At 46.1% G+C, this 17511-nt stretch overlaps 1 protein-coding gene across 1 annotated transcript in view; it reads right to left on the reverse strand.

Moving 5' to 3' along the window:
• Positions 1–17511, reverse strand: part of BDP1 (B double prime 1, subunit of RNA polymerase III transcription initiation factor IIIB) — a 72404-nt gene that overhangs the window by 40875 nt on the left and 14018 nt on the right. Inside the window, exons 8-17 of the mRNA XM_040979078.1 lie at positions 16317–16371; positions 15241–15384; positions 12035–12304; positions 10196–10343; positions 7508–7651; positions 6235–6394; positions 4966–5057; positions 3398–3590; positions 2235–2365; positions 746–1718 (exon numbers count right to left, since the gene is read on the reverse strand). Of these exons, the coding sequence (XP_040835012.1) occupies positions 746–1718; positions 2235–2365; positions 3398–3590; positions 4966–5057; positions 6235–6394; positions 7508–7651; positions 10196–10343; positions 12035–12304; positions 15241–15384; positions 16317–16371 (2310 nt within the window). The remainder of the gene's footprint in view (positions 1–745; positions 1719–2234; positions 2366–3397; positions 3591–4965; positions 5058–6234; positions 6395–7507; positions 7652–10195; positions 10344–12034; positions 12305–15240; positions 15385–16316; positions 16372–17511) is intronic.

Below are 17511 nucleotides of genomic sequence, written 5' to 3' on the forward strand. Positions count from 1 at the left end.
TCCAGCTCCCTGCCTGTGGCCCGGGAAAGCAGTCGAGGACGGCCCAAGGCTTTGGGACCCTGCACCCGTGTGGGAGACCCGGAAGATTCTCCTGGCTTCGGATCGGCACAGCATCAGCCGTTGTGGTCACTTGGGGAGTGAATCATCGGACGGAAGATCTTCCTCTCTGTCTCTCCTCTCTGTATATCTGCCTTTCCAATTAAAAATAATAATAAAAATAAATCTTCAAAAAAAAAAAGTCTTTCTTCATTTCTCTAACTCTCCCTCAATGCTCTGTCTTTCAAATTAACAGATTTTTTTACAGGTTGGTGGTGCTGTCTCATAGTGATGAGAGCGCCACTTGGGATGCTGACGTGACGTATCAGAGCAATGGCTCTGCTTCCCACTGCAGCTTCCTGCACACGCACACTCAGGAGACATATTTCAAGCGCCTGGGCCCTGCTCCCGTGTGCAGACATCTGAGACCAGAACCAACGCACGGAACGTCTCTCCTTGTCTTTCATACAAACAGAAATGAGTAATAAATTTAAAAAAATTCTTAATTGCTTTTCCATAATTAAAAAGTTTCATAAGATTTAAAAAAAAAAAAAAGAGTACAGTTTCTGCACAATCCTAAGACAGAAATTTAAGGCTCGGAAGAAAGAGGGGAGCAGAAGGCATGCTGAACGCACTGGTGAGACTCCTGGCATGATTTTACAGGCTTTCTTTGTAGACTCCCGAGAGCTATGTCGAGGACAGGACATACCTCTGGCCCTGGGGGAGGCACGGTGGCTCTCCGGTCGGCACTGCTGCTCCGTAGAGAATCCAACTCAGCTTCTCCTGCGGGGCTCGTCTCCTCGGGCTTCTCCTCCCCAGCTCCCTCAGGAACAACCATGTCCTCGGAGGGTCTCTCCTCCAAGGGCCCTGCTCCTCCAGTCCGCTCCCACGTCGCCCCTGCGTGCTGGGCAGCAGTTAGCCCTCCTGGTACCTCTTCTGATAGGGGAATGTCTTTTTTCCCATTTTCTTCCAAATGAAACTCCATTTCCTCACTGGCCTCCAGCAGTACATTTTCCCGTTGGGAAACTTCTCCAACTCCTTCTGGATCTGTTTCCATGTCACCTGTAGCTGTGATCCCCTCAGGGGCCTTGGTCTGTGTGGACAACTCTGTTCCTTCCAGAACTTCCTCTGTTTCCTCCATGGCGTCAGTCATCTCTGGTAACATCTCACTCGGGGGCCCTTCTCTTTCAATGCGTTTCAAATCTGCCTCCGTGTCAACTGTCACTGTGAGCTCCTCTGGGGTGTCTTCCTGTGGGGGTCCGTCTCCCGTGTGGGCATCCCGCACAGCCGTGCCTGCGCCCTCGGACACCTCCTCCCTGAGCGAAGTCTCTCCTGCAGTCATTTCTGAGTGCACTTCCATCTCTACAATGACGTCATCCACTTCTGGCATTTTCTCCCTTGGAGAGATGATGCTTCCTCCAGCTTCTCCTGTATGTGACTCCAGTCCCTTCGCAGCAGAGACCTCCACCAGTACCTCCCCGCTTGGCAAGCTGTCTGGTCTCACAGTTTCTCTCAAAGATGCTGTCATGTCCTCAGAGACAAGAATCTCCTCGGGGACCACTTTGTTTGAACAAATTCCTCTTCTTGCAGCTCCTCTCACTATATTTGGCTTGGCTTTCTGAAATCTAGTCCTTTGACTGGGAACTTGTTTGAGTATATCGGTTTCATTATTCTCTTGAACGCTGTTTCAAAAGAAGATACATAAATTTAAAAAATGGTCAATTGAAGACATGCTGATGGAGTAGTTACTACAGAAATATCAGAAGCACTCAAGTTAAAAAAAAGATGGGCCTGACACAATGATTCGATTAGCTAATTCCCCCCCTTGTAAGCGCCGAGATGCCATATGGGTGCCGGTTAATGCCACGTCGTCCCGGTTGCAGCCCAACTCCCCGCTTACAGCCTGGGATAACAGTGGAGAACGGTGACAGTGACTGAGCCCCATACCCACGTGGGGGACCCGGAAGAGCGTCTAGCTTCACACAGGCTCAGCTTCACCAGATGGGGGAGTGACCCAGCAAATGGGAGACCTCTCTCTGTCTCCCCTTTTCTAACTTTCAAATAAATTTAAACACACACACACACACACACACACACACACATTTACAACAACCACCACCCAAACCAAAACAACAAAATCCAGTACTAAAACTTCGTATAACATTTTTAAACAGCTACAATCAGCACCCTGGCATTACCTTGGAGAGGCACTGCCAGCCTTGGGCTCATCTGACGGTATCTCCCCAGAACCGTCTTTCCTCTCAGGCCCGGATGTGACGTCTCCACACTCCACACTCTCACGTGACTGATCTTCCACTTGTTGAGAAATCTTGAGAACAAACACAATAATTTTTCAGCTTCGCAATAAAACATAACTTAAAAGAATTCAATGAAAACTGTTCGATTTAAAATGAGGAAATGGCCAAAACTTTAAAATTGTGCAGCAAATTCGAAAGCCACATTACAGCCCCCAGCTCCGACGCTCTCTGAAAGCCCCTGTCCCTCTCTTCCCAATCAGGACTGAGTCAGCCTCCTCTGTCACATGGAGGGCAGCCTCCCCATGGAGCCCAACATCCTGAACCTCGACTGGGAACTATCCGATGGGAACTATCCTACAAAATACCACACCTGACTGAGAAATCGAAATCAGGCCAACACTCGCCCTTTTCTCAAACACTATGTCAATAACCTTTGTACCAGGAATCATATTTCAGGGGGGAAAATTTTAGTATTTTATTTTGTTAAAGCCCAGGTTAAAATTCACATATTCAGTAATCTTTTTAAATGGAAACTGTGGGCCCAGCATGGTAGCCTAGTGACTAAAGTACTCATCTTAAACTTGCACTGGGATCCCATATGGACGCCAGTTCTAATCAGGGCAGCTCCACTTCACATCCAGCTCCCTGCTTGTGTCCTGGGAAAGCAGTCTAGCACGGCCCAAAGCCTTGGGACCCTGCACCCGTGTGGGAGACCTAGAGGAGGATCCGGGCTCCTGGCTTCGGACTGGCGTAGCACTGACTGTTGCGTTCACATTGGACAGAATGTCTCTTCTGTCTCTTCTGTCTATGTACCTAACTTTACAATAAAAATAAATAAATCTTTTTTAAAAAAACAAAAAAGTAATCTTTTCAAATGGAAACTGTAACTAAAGTGTGCAATGAGAGGTAAAAGAAAACGTGAGGTCAGGTTGAGCAGATCATCCATTAGACTCTAAACTGTGCTAACTGGCAAAACTCGTACCTATGGCACTTGGACTACAAACTTACTGAATGATGCACATGAAACAGCAGCAACCTTGTTCTAAAACGGCTTCGCTTAAGGTTTAGGACCTCCAGCAGCTGCGGTAGAATAGGGAACTTACGCCACCATCAACACAGGGTGCAGCCTGAGTCTCTTCTGCAGCAGCTCCAAGATTTTCTTGTGATATCTGAGGCTTCCGTTCAGGCACGTTAGCAACATTCGGCTTTGGTCTTTGCAGGCGGCCCCGCGTGAGTCGTGCAGGTTTCAAGGCTTTGGGTGCACTGGCTTCCTGAAGACAAGCTTTCTCATCCAGCCTAAAACAACCACAAAAGAACGAAGTCAACGTTTATTCTGCAGTTACAAACTTCTCTTTTATGGAAAACACTGGGACATAAAGTCAGTTAAAAAACGTCCTCAAGAATACCTGCGAACACTCCTATCTGTATTTTCGGGGGCAGACATAATACAGAAAGACTGACTAAGCAAAATATTTTAAAATCAATTCTTCTTTACAAAATTGGTAAACCTTATGTGATGAGCTCACGGTATTAACTCCTCACCAGGACTGCTGGACAACTCGTAACTCCAGGGCTTAGCACCAACTGCAGGCTGAATACAATACCTACTGAGCAGATTCACATGGAACAAGGCTTTCCCACACCTCCACTTCAGTGTAAATTTTCCCACTTAGGGACAGGTGCCATGGTCCCACAGAGTCACGCTCCACACTGTGGCAGCAGCATCCCATACTGGTAACTGAGTCCCCGCTGCTCCGCTTCTGTTCCAACTCCCTGCTATCGGGAAAAGCAGTGAAGGTGGCCCAAGGTCTTAGACTCCTGAACCACATGGGAGACCCAAAGGAGGCTCCTGGCTTTGAATTGGCTCAGCTTTAGCTGCAGCCATTTGGGGAGTAAACCAGTGGATGTCTTTTTCTGTCTCCCCTTCTCTGTGTAACTCTGCCTTTAAAATAAAAGAAAATTTTTAATCAGTCACAGAGAATTCTTTTTTGCAAAGTGACCAGGTGAACGTGAACATGGAAAGACAGAAAGGAAAAGCACCTCTGGAAGAGGGCTAGGAGGCAAGACACCTCATTACAGAGGGAGAAAAAATGTAAAAACCACTGAGAGAAATTATCTAATTGCTAACTCAATGAACTCATCATTTATAACTACAACGATAAGGACAGAATGAAATATAAAATTGTTTCAACAGGGCCCAGCATTACAGCCTAGTGACTAAAGTCCTCGCCTTTAACATACCAGGATTCCATATGGGCACCAGTTCTAATTCCGGCAGCCCCGCTTCCCATCCAGCTCCCTGCTTGTGGCCTGGGAAAGTAGTTGAGGACGGCCCAGAGTCTTGGGACCCTGCACCCATGTGGGAGACCTGGAGGAAGCTCCTGGCTCCTGCCTCCTGGCTTTGGATTGGCTCAGCTCCAGCCATTGCGGCTACTTTGGGAGTGAAGATTCGGACAGAAGATATTCCTGTCTCTCCTCCTCTCTGTATATCTGACTTTCCAATAAAAATAAGTAAATCTTTAAAAAAAAAAAAATGTTTCAACATTCTACACTTGAAAATGGATCAAAGCACATTATCAGCCGAAAACACAACCCAGGCCCCACTATGCAGCCAATAGGTTGGACAGACAAGGCTGAGGCTCCCACTGGCGCTCAGCGCATGCATACATACCGAGAGGCAGGCTCGGCCGGCAGGCTCTCGCTCTCAGGGCGCTCCATCCCATCCCCGTCACACATCGGCATTGTGGCCTTTTCCACGTGACTCTGTGAATTTAATTTTTATACTTTACTAACCATAAAAATTGCTTAGACTTTAAAACGAACAAATGAAAACCATCTAGTTTCATTTCTAAATTGCTAGTTGGATTTTCCTAAAACTCCACATATGCAAGTCATATAAAATGGATAACCTGATATACTGTTAGAAATCTTTTTCCCAATATACAGTCTTTAAAATGTCCATATCATTTGGAAGACTATTCTAAGAAAATAATCAGAAAAAGATTTAAGTATCAACTAGGATCTCCACAGAACATTATATAAAATGTCAGATATTGCAAATACATAAGAACTACATTAATGAATAAACAGCTAAATAAATTACATTCAACAGACAGAATATGACAAGAAGTTCCTAAAAACACTGTTGTTTAGTGACACGGAGAAATATTTAGGAAATGTTTAGCATGAAAGAAAAAACACAAAAAGAATTGCCAGGGTTAGCGCTGTGGGACAGCAAATAAAGCGAGGTGCTGTGCCGCCAGCATGCCTACGGACAAAGGCCCAGGTGCAGCCGCGGCCTGCCACGCACGCTTCTCGCGACTGTGGAAGGCAGCAAAGACGGCACCACGTCCTTGGCCACCAGTCTGGACCTAAGAGAGCCAGAGGATGGGCCTGGCCCTTGGCTTCAGGTCAGCCCTGCACCAGCCACTGAAGCCACTGAGGCAGTGAACCAGCAGAGAGAAGCTCGCTCTCTCTCTCTCTCTCTCACTTGGTCTTTCAAATAAAGAAATAAATCATTTTAAAAAAACAAATCACACTGGCCGATTTTGTAGAAGATAACTGGCATAAATGTGAACAAATTTACTGTATCAGGATAATAAAATTATAAGCACTTTTTGCTTTAATTTTTAAATTGAATCTGCATTTATTTTACATGAGAATAGAGTAAAATATTCTAAAAAACTTTTAACAAAAATAATTTTCAGATACAAAAAAAAAAAAACCCAGAAAAATTTACGTATACTACAATGTAAATAGAGTTTTTCCTTTAAACTGTAAGTTTGACAATGCATAACGATAAGAGTCATGGATGTATTTAAAATATTTTGACCCAAGAAATAAGTGAGCTCTGAAAAGCCAGACAATTTTATTCCCCAATGTTTTGGAAAGATTTTTCAATTCTTTAATTTTAACTTCCATACATTCTCTTGATCCCTACCGTATCAACAGAAGTTTCAGAAGGTGAACTCTTCCTCTCAGCACCTGTTTCGGCTTGTGGAAGAACAGCCTTCTTCCCAAGTGCCCTGGACAGACTGGGTTTAGGTCTCTGAAGCCGACCTCTCACTCCCGGTTTAACATTTTCCGTCTGTTCCGTATTCCTGAAAAGTATGTGTAAATTACAATTAATGCAATGAATTTCTGAAATAGCCCACTCAGAACCACACAGAAACGGGGAAAGGGACTGCCTTATTTATCAAAGGTTAAAACACATGATTTAGTATTAGTCATTACAACTCATCTCAACATGAGGTTAATAACACAGAAACACAATTTTAACATACAATAAGGGAAAAATCTCAAAACAGTGAGCAAAACATGAAATACAAAACATTTTTAAAATATTAAAGAAAAGTTTAAAACAGAGTTGAAGAGGGCGCGGCAGGGTAGCCTAGTGCCTGAAGTCCTCGCACTGAATGGGCCGAGATTCCATATGGCAACTGGTTCTAATCGTGGCAGTCCCGCTTCCATCCAGCTCCCTGCTTGTGGCCTGGGAAAGCAGTCAATGAAGGCCTAAAACCTGGGGACCCTGCACCATGTGGCAAACTCGGAAGAAGCTCCTGGCTCCTGGCTGCAGAATGGTTCAGCTCCAGCTACTGCGGCCAACTGGGGAGTGAACCAGTGGATGGAAGATCTTTCTATCTTTCTCCTTCTTTCTGTAAATCTCCCTTTCCAATAAATAAATAGTACATCTTTTAAAAAGTATATATATGTATATATTTAACCAGTATCTGCATAGTGGAAGACGTACACACCTCCTTAAAGTCAATGCCCAAAGCCTATTACGCTGACAAAATGGGTGAACAGTAACTCCAGTGAAGTACAAGTGAAATGCAGTAAATGCAGTTAAAATCCAGCAAGTATGTGGAGAGGGAATTAAAAGTAAGGCTACTTTGTTGCAAAAAACTTTTTTAAATCTGTACATAGTTTTTTATAATACAGATTTTCTGTAAGGTTTTTGAAGTATCCTGGTATCCCAAATTATTTTCAAATTTCATCACGTTAGTACTTTGCTAACAAAAACTCTTGGCATTACTACACATCAGATATGGAAGAGAAGAAAACTTTAATGTCATATTCCTAACAGATCACAGCATAATTCTATGTTAAATGGTTTACATGACAAGCTAACACCTACACGGAACATTAGCACATCCAAGAACCTTACGAAACTTCCGGAAACCAACAAAATCCAACCGTGGTAAAACACTTACGCGGATTCACTCTTTGTGCCAACATCTGTTTCTTCTGCACACCCAGCCTCGGCATCATTCGGCGCACACACTGCTGAAGCTTCGACTCCTGACGAAGGGAAGCCTGAAGGTTGGCCTGCCGCCGGCAGGGCCCCTGGGTGACCACTGTGGGCAGAAAAACACGGACGGGCGAAGATTCCTAGTAAATACACTGTCTATGCAGTAACCTGAAGGACGTTAGAAATGCACATAATCAAGGGAGATGATTCTTAGTATAGAATAATCAAAGCTCTCAGCTAACTGATTCCTCTCGCATCAGGTTACAGAAAACCTGTCACTGTAGAGAGAGTAGCAATCCCAAATTAACACATGTGTGAAAGGATCAGGAGTCTCAAAATGAACACTATGTTATGAATTGGGGTTTACAAACAGAATGAACCGTTACGGCTTCAGTCTTCACACAACCATGCTGATCCAAAGACATGCAACATGCACAAACACTGCAAGTTGCAGTTAACACCACACCCTGCAAATGGCGAAATACGAAGTACTTCAATTAACAATACCGCCGAGGCCCGAGGACCAACATTCCCTGCTAACATTTCAACACACATTTAGCCTGACGCTTCTCTCTCCTACTGGGTGTTAATATTTTTGTGAGTTAACAATTCCCATTATATTCTACCTGTCTTCATATGTAGTTTTTTAGCTATATATCACATACAAAAATTCCCAATCATTTTCGGCTGTTTTACATTCTTCATAGAGCCTTATTAAAGGCAGTATTTGATTTCGCGATGGGCAAACCTACTAATTTTATATTTTAAGGTCTGCGCTCAGGCAGCCATGAGGCACAGTATATGAGGCTGCAGCATTCCATCCCAGGATGCTGGATTCAGTCTCAGCCACTCCGTGCTCCTCCCAGCGTTCTGCTAAGGAACCTGGGGATCAACAGCTTAGAGCACAGCCGAGAGATGGGACACAGCTCTGAGCTCCTGGCTTCAGACTGATTCCTACCTGGCTCAGGGTGGAACTGCACAGCAAGCCAGCAGTTTCATTATTTTCTGTCTCCACTTGCGTCACTTCTCTCAAATAAATACTTAAAAAAAAAAAACTAGGGACCGGCACGGGAGCCTGGGGGCTAAAGTTCTCACCTTGCTTGTGCCGGGATCCCTATGGGCATCAGCTCTAATCCTGGCAGCCCTGCTTCCCATCCAGCTCCCTGCTTGTGGCCTGGGAAAGCAGCTGAGGACAGTCAAAAGCCTGGGGACCCTGCACCATGTGGGAGACCCGGAAGAAGCTCCTGGCTCCTGGCTTCGGATCCGGCCTATGCAGCCGCTTGGGGAATAAATCGACAGATGAAAGATCTTCCTCTCTGTTTCTCCTCCTCTCTATATATCTAACTTTCCAATAAAAATAAAATAAATATTTAATAAATAAATAAATAAGGCTCGGTGCGATAGCCTAGTGGTTAAAGTCCTCGCCTTGAACGCGCCAGGATCCCATATGGGCACCTCAATCCCGGCAGCTCCACTTCCCATCTAGCTCCCTGCTTATGGCCTGGGATAGCAGTTGAGGACAGCCCAAAGCCTTGGGATCCTGCATCCACTTGGGAGACCCAGAAGAGGCTCCTGGCTCCTGGCTTCAGATCAGCACAGCACCAGCCACTGTGGTCACTCGGGGAGTGAATCAGCAGATGAAAGATATTTCTCTTTGTCTCTTCTCCTCTCTGTATATCTGACTTTGTAATAAAAATAAATAAGTCTTTAAAATAAGTAAATAAATAACTACATAGATATCTCCAAGCTGTGGGCAACTGCCTACGTTGCATTGTACTTAAGCAAGCATTACACTGCTGGGTAATGCTTTAAAAGCAGCGAGTAGCTGGCAGGCATGCTGGGCCTGCTTAATGCCAAATCTGTGTTAACCATACCAGTGTGCCAACACAGTCACCTGGCCTATTCAATTTTTTTTTTTCCTTCTGAAGATATGTGGGAGGGATGCTGGGTCCATGAGCACCGGGGGCGAGGGTTCCAATGGTGCCAGGTTGCCTGCTCTGGTCCTTAGCCCGCCTATGCAGTGGGTGCAAGCTCTGTTGAGCCCCACTGAGAGGGGTCTGCCAGGACCCAGACAACACAACAACGGTGCCAGGTAAAGCATGCTGACCACACCACAGTGAGCCTATGGAAGCTTGCTTTGTGGGCTTGCAAGGGTTCTGGGGGATGGCACAGGTGAGGGTCTGTGGGGACAGTGAATGTGTCAGAACTGGGCCTCCTCAGTGGAAAAGGCAGAGCCATGGATGGCAGGCCCAGATGCACACAAAGGATATGGCAAGGCACCGGGGCCTGCAGAGGACATATGACACCATAGCAGAGGAAGGAAGATAGGACAGATTGGACAACTCCCCCAACCAAGCACTGATAGCAAATATCTGGGTGGAGGGAGACTCTAAGGTAGCTTAACCAGCCAATGGACGTTGGAAGAATTTCCTCATCCTTGGATCAGTGAGATCCACAGTATCTCAGACCGATCAACACCACCCAAGCAGAACCCTCAGAACATGCTCCACATGGGGGACCCTGAGCTGCTGCGCCATCTGCAGGGGGGACCAGTAGATGGAAGACGTCTCCTCTCTGTCACTCTGTCTTACAAACAAATAAATGAATCATTCGGGGGAGAAAAAAAGACTAGTGAAGCTGCAGAAACGACCTGGATGGAAGGCTGGCGTCCGGGTCCTCTGGGGCTTCCTGACCGGAGACTGGGCATATGCTGGCATCCACGCTCTGCACACAGGATGACTCTTGCTTCTCACCGCACACAGCCTCCGTTTCTGCAGGCTCGAGCGACAAGCTCTTACCTGTGAACACAAGACAGAGGTTAGTCCACACAATGACCACAAATACACCCACTTTCAAAATAAAGGAATTTGGGCCAGGCGCGATAGCGTAGTGGTTGAGGTCCTCGCCTTACATGCGCCATGATCCCATATGGTCGCTGGTTCTAATCCTGGCAGCTCAACTTCCCATCCAGCTCCCTGCTTGTGGCCTGGGAAAGCAGGAGAGGACGGCCCAAAGCCTTGGGACCCTGCACCTGCGCGGGTTACCCAGAAGAGGATCTAGGCTCCTGGTTTTGAATTGGCTCAACTTGGCCTTTGTGGTCACTTGGGGAGTGAACCAGTGAACAGAAGATCTTCCTCTCTGTCTCTCCTCCTCAACGTATATCTGCCTTTCCAATAAAAATAAATAAATCTTTAAATAAAATAATTTACATGCCATGTGCCTTTCCTACAAAACATTGAGTCACACAACATTCATATTCCTATTTGGAAGGCAAATGACTCCCCTTCAGAGCAAAGTGAATACTGTGCAGGAAGGGCCGGAGCAAGGTTTCTGGACAGTCTGTAACGCCTTCCTTTGACCTTGCTGCAACTCAAGTAGCCAGATGGACAGATCTTATAGGTCCAATCAGAAAAACTGATTTGACAACCATTCTGCTGCTTTAAAAGCAACAGCAAATAGGGTTTGGAGCCTTGGCCTAGAGGCTGAAGTCCTCGCCTTGCACACACCAGGATCCCATATGGGTGCCAGTTCTAATCCCAGCAGCCTCACTTCCCAGCTGAGGTCCACCCAGAGCCTGGGGACCCTGCACCTGCATGGGAAACCCGGAAGAAGCTCCTGGCTCAGGATAGGCTCAGCTCCAGCCGTTGTGGCCGCTTGGGGAGTGAACCATTGGACGGGAGATCTTCCTCTCTGTCTCTCCTCCTCTCTGTATATCCACCTTTCCAATAAAAATAAATAAATCTTTTTTAAAAAAAAGTCATACTTGGTAAATAAAGAAACTAGATTTTTTTTAAGTGGGATGAAGACTTATTTAACTTGAGAATCAGAGATACAGAACAGGACAGAGAGATGTTCCATCCACTGATTCGCTCCCCAGGTGGCCGCAATGGCCAGAGCTGAGCTGGACCAAAGCCAGCAGCAGGAACTTCTTCTGGTCTCCCTTTGAGCGCAGAGGCCCAAGGACTTAGATCACCTTTAGTTGTTTTCTCAAGGCATCAGCAAGGAGCTACATATCCAAATGTAACAGCTGGGACTCAAGCTGGCACCCACGTGGGATGCCAGCACTTCAACTGGAAGATTATCGTGCAATGCCACTGTGCCGGTCTCAACAGCCAGATTTCAAGCATGGTCTGGGTGGGCATGACACACCCATTCCTCACATCAGAGAGACTGCATTCCCAGTCTGGCTCCAGCTCCTAACTCCAGCATCTACCAATGCAGATCCTTGCAGGAAGCGGTGAAGGTCCGAGACACCCGCCCCGAGCCCTGAGCGGGGTTTCCAGCACTCGGCCTCGAGGCAGCCCAATACCTAGAGATTATGGCCATGGGGGAAGTGAACCACCAGAGAAGGCTCTCCATCTCAAGGAAACATTTCTAGAAAACAAGCCAACCTCCTCCTCTCTGTATATCTCACTCTACAATAAAAATAAATCTTTAAAAAGAGTAAATAAATCTTAAAATTAAAAAAAAAAAAAGATAAGAAACTTACTCTTACGTTTTTCTCCTTTAGAAAGGCCAGACTGTACCATCGCATTTTCCGAAGGACTTTTTACTTCTTTGTTGTTGGTTTCATCTTTAGTCTTTCTTCTCCTTTTTTTCTGACTGATTTCCTGACCTGACACGGCCTGTTCTGAAGCCTGTCCCGAGCTCGCAGTCTCTTCTGCTGCTGCCTGAGCGCCCTTGGGAGAGCCTGCTACCCCGACCGCGCTCACTGACTCCTCTGCTCCATCAATGACATCTCCACTGGCAACTTTTTTTGCTGAAAACAAGATGGATGGTTATAAACAGACAATCTGCAGAAAAATTAACAGACAAATACTTAAAAATGTCTTCCAGGGTATTAGCCCCGTCATCAGGGAATGACAAACTATACAGTTCTGTAATAAAGAATTATGCTGCCACTAACTGCATTAAAGGAACAAATAGGTTTACAGTATAGTAAGTTGGTATGGTACGCTGCCACCATGGTACATATGGTAAGTTGGCATGGTAAGTTTACGGTATGGTATGGTACATGCTTGCAATGAAAGATTCTTGACTGGATTTGACTGTAATACTGCAACAAGGTGGAGGGATCCACCATGGGAGGGAGGGCATGGGGAGGGGTTGGGGGCATCCCTGAGCCTATGAAAGTATGTCATAAAATGAAATGTAATTAATTTTAAAAAAAAGTATCTCAGAACATATTTATACATTGAAATAATCAGGTGGCAGGGTGTCTAAGCACCACAACCTAGTGGCTAAACTCCTCACTTTGCATGTGCCAGGGATCCCATATGGGTACTGGTTCAAATCCTGGCTGCTGCATGCTTGCGGCCTAGGAAAGCAGTCAAGGACGGCACAAAGCACTGGTACCCTACACCTATGCATAAGCTCCGGGCTCCTGGCTTCCAATCAGTTTAGCTCTAGTCATTGTGGACATTTGGGGAGTGAACCAGTGGACAGAAGATCTTTCTCTTTCTCCTTTTCTCTTTTCTTCTGCCTTTCCAATAAAAAAATTTTTTTAAATCTTAAGAAAAAAAAAAACATGGTAGAACACTATTGATGGTCTCATTTTTCTTCAAAACAATCAGAGGGCAGGTACATGTAGCCGGTTCAGCTTCATTTGGTGGTCCCAGCCTCCCATGAGGGGCCTGATTTGAGTCCCAGTTGTTCCACTTCCCATCCAACCTCCTGCTTACACCCTGGGAAAGCAGCAGAGGACGCCCCAGGCCCATGTGCCACTGCACCCACGTGGGAGACCTGGATGCAGCTCCAAGTTCCTGACTTTAGAGCAGCCCAGCTACAGCTTTCGGACCCTTCAGGGAATGACCAGGGAGGGAGGATCTCTGTCTCTGCTTCTCAGGAAATCTGCCTTTCAAGTAAGTATGTGCTGGGCAGCGCCAGGCTGGACTGCAACACCCATCAGTTCCAGTGGAAGTCGGGGCTGGAAACAGAACCAACCCAGCGATTGCAACCACCAGCTGATCAGGGCGATGGACTGTGCCGGGCCCTGTACCTGCTAGTACATACAAGAATCTGGTCCGAGAACACCTCAGACGGAGTTTCTTTAGTCTTTAGAGATCTCCCCAATTTAACTGCTGGACTCAGAACCCTAACCAAGAAAAGAGAGAAGACAGAACAGGTCAATCAACCATCTCAGCTATATGTTGGCAGCGAAATACGGGGCAAACAGAGACTCTATGATGGACTATGTCAACCAGTGGATTCTTCAAAGACCTCATAGTGCCTGGAGTGGCAAGACTGGCAGCAATTTATAACTGTTGAACTATCAAAACCACGTGAGCAAGACCCTCGGAGCATGCCCCACATCAGGGACGTGGGGAGGGTGGGAAATTGGGTGGGCCTTCTCCCTTAATACCCCCCTTTAAACATGAAGGAAACAATATGAAAATAATAGTCTTACCCAATTTCCTATAGCCCTTGAACCTTTTTACCCCAGTTAACTATGTAAAGATTGTCAAAAATATAATTTAAAAAATTTAAAAAAAAAAGAAACTCAAAACAAAAAATAAGCCCTTAAAAAAGTCTAGACTGTCTTTGTGCAAAACAGTTACTAAAGCCGACTTGACTGCTACCCTTTGAAAGGCTAACCCAGGGGCTTCGTCAAGGAAGCTTCAGACAGCTTCACCCCTCGAACTGTTAAGGCTGCTTCTCACTGCGCCTCAAGTCAAGCTGTTCTGCTAGGAGTCTGAACTGCGCTGTGCTCCAGGCAAGCAGAAGGGACTCCTGGGAGCCCTGCAGTCAATCAGCAAGGCTCGTGTGGCCCTCAGGAGCCCTGCAGTCAATCGGCAAGGCTCACGTGGCCCTCAGGAGCCCAGCAAGGGTTCTCACAGTTGCACGTTTCAGTCCAGCCTCGGCCACTTACACTGTGCAACCACAGGGTAAGTAACAGGATCTCTGGCGGAGTTCCTCAGCCATTCAGCCAAATGGAAAAGAAGAGTAAGACGTGGACCAGCTAACACATAATGTCTCTTACAGTCTTAAGGTTCTGGAAATCATGTAATTCTGGCTGCACATTATCTTCACAAACTAGAGTTTGAACAGCTATGGAAATATAAGCCCTGCAACTAACAGTATGTAACTCGACACAAGCCTTTTCAAATTCTGCTCAAGCAATACAACCGAGTCATCACCTCCAAATACGAGAATTGCATTGCACTAAATATTAAAATTCAACAGCAGAATGGTATTACAGAGGAAGTACACTAGATTCTAAGGCTCTCAAGAAGCCTCAAGGCCGTCTGACAGCCCCACCAGGTGAGCTTTAAAAAGCTGCTGCTGCTTCAGCAGGGGGCTGGCAAATGCACAGGGGTGAAGCCGCGCCAAGGCAAGCTCATCTTAGTTCCCTGGACTTCCAAGGACTCGCCAAGACCTGAAGACAAGGCTTGTGGGTTAAGCAGGTGATTAGTGCTGGGCAAGAACAGGAACTGGGCTTGTGGCTAGAAACACCTAGACTAATTGGACTCATCTGTATCCAATTTCCTGGCTAAATTAGGACTGGAGGGGAATAGTATATAAGGAGAGGTGAAGGAGCAATAGAGAGAAGACTTCGCAGAGACTTCCACCATCAGTGGTCTCCTGTCGGCACTATCTCCAGACCCTCTCCCTGTCCACGTTCCTGGTTCTGCTGGCTGGAGCAAAGGCTTACGCCCACCACTGCTAAATAAACAGCACTCCTTTCAGACTCAGTACCTTTCCCGTGTTTCGTTGATTTGGAGGCCTCCTTCTCCTTTACACTGTGGTTTTTAACCGACTTTTGTTTTCTTTTCTCTTCCTCAGCAAGAACTTTCTGAAGCAAATGAGCAAAAAAATCGAAGTCAAAAGGACGCTTTTCCTCTGTTCAAAAAAAAAGGAAAGAACTTTCAAGTTTTTATTTTTTTTTAAAGAAACTTTTCACCTTTAAAAAAAAAAAACCACAATTTCAAAACCAAGTGGGTCTATCAGCTGGACCACTGGAAAACAAGGCCACAACAGTCTACTACTTAGCAACGAAAGGGACAGAAATAAAATTATTACTACCACCACCAGCATTAACACAGGTGAGTTTCAAAAACACACTGAAGGAAAGAAATCAGAGTACATTCTGTATGATCCCATTCATCAGGTGCTAATTTAAGCAAAGGGCTTGGGGGATGGCAGCTGAATGTCGGTCGAGAAAGGGAAACGCCTGCAACAAGGAACCCGCTCCACACACTGTCGGAGCTGGGGCTTCCAAAGTATATTCTTTGTCAAAATGCAAACTACACTTTGAACTGTGTGTGTGTGTGTGTGTGTGTGTGTGTGTATGATTTGTTTTTTTTAATATACAGATGACTCAGACCTCGTTGGGGGGCCAGCAACATGGCACGGCGGCTTGAGCCACCATCAGCACCTCCGGGATCTCACATGCGAGGGGCAGCTCAAGTCACAGAGGCTGCTCTTCTTCCAATGCAGCCCCCTGCCAACGAGCCAGGCAAGGCAGCAGAGGACGGCCCAGGTGGCTGAGCCCCTGCAACCACGCGGGGGACCTGGATGAAGTCCTGGCTCCTAGCTTTGGCCTATAATCTCTTCAACTTAGAACTCTATGCTCTTGGTGTTGTGGCTAGTCCCTCTTCTTAGACTTGTAGCAATGGCAAGATCCATATTGATAAACACAAGAATGTTGACTGGAATTCGTGTATCCACACAGGGACAAAAACGAGTCCAACACACAATGGGGACAAAAATAAAAGGCTGGCCCTTTACCAGGCTCCCCAAGAGGCACACAGTACAAAGGTCTCAGTACTTACGGAAGGCTTTATCAATTCTCCAGCCATTTGTTCTCTCTTCACGTTTAAATTTATTCTGTCAACAACAAAAAAGTCTGTAAACATTTTCTCCAAGCAAAATCATTTTAGTTTTTTGTTTTACAACATCATTTTAATTGAAAAACAGCATACATTTAACATGCAATTCTTAAAAGTAACAAACTACTCTCTATGAAATGCTAGGCCTTTGCCAAGGCAAGTTACCAGTTAGACCACTAGCTTCTCGTTTGTCTGTTTTTAACAGAAAAAGCAGATATACAAACACAATGAGGTACAGAGAAGCTCCTGGCTCCTGGCTTGACTGGCTTAGCTCAGGCCATTGCAGCCACTTGGGCAGTGAATGGGCGGTTCTCTCTTGCTCTGTAAATATGCCTTTCCAATAAAAATAAATAAAAAACAAAAAATCCTAGAAGTGATTGGTACAGTGGTTAAGTCACTGCCTAGCATGCCCACAGTCCAAACTGGAATTCTGAGGCTCAATTCCTGGCACTGCTCCCCATTCCAGCCTCCTGCTAATGTGCACCCTAAAAGCCAGGAGGTAGAGGTTCAAGAACTGGGGCACCTGCCACCCAACAAACAAGATCCTGACCGCTTTGGGCTCCTGGCCCAGCCCTAGATGTTGCAGGCATTTGGGGATTTTCATTTGCAGGCAGATGAAAGGACCTCTCTCTATATATTTCTATCTCTCAGTCTTCCAAATTTTTTTTTTTTAAATCAATGTTTCAAAGTTCTTACAACCCGAGGTCTGCACTGTGGCGTGGCAGGCTAAGCCTCTGCATGCACACCAGCATCCCAGATGGATACCAGTTCATGTCCCGGTTGTTCTTCTGACCCAGCTACCTGCTTAAGGCCTTGGAACGCAGCACAGGATGGATCAAGTCCTTGGGTCTCTGCAACCACGTGGGAGACCAAGAGGACGCTCCTAGCCCCTGACTGCAGCCAGGCCCAGTCCTAGCTATGGCAGCCATTTGGAAGTGAATCAGTGTATTAGGAACTACAGACTTACAGGCCTTAGACTTGTTGGCCTGCCTGACAACTTGCTGCACTGCAAAACCCACCTTGGGCAAGCAGGGCCGCAGCAAGCAGGATATTGCGGCTAGAACATCCCATACAAAGCAAGCGGAAACAGAACCTCCACCCTTATTCCTGCTCAAATAATTAGTTCCTCCCCATTTCA

The sequence above is a fragment of the Ochotona curzoniae genome, unplaced genomic scaffold (genome assembly GCF_017591425.1).
Source record: "Ochotona curzoniae isolate NIBS_2020 unplaced genomic scaffold, NIBS_Ocur_1.0 contig_293, whole genome shotgun sequence".
Classification (NCBI taxonomy): domain Eukaryota; kingdom Metazoa; phylum Chordata; class Mammalia; order Lagomorpha; family Ochotonidae; genus Ochotona; species Ochotona curzoniae.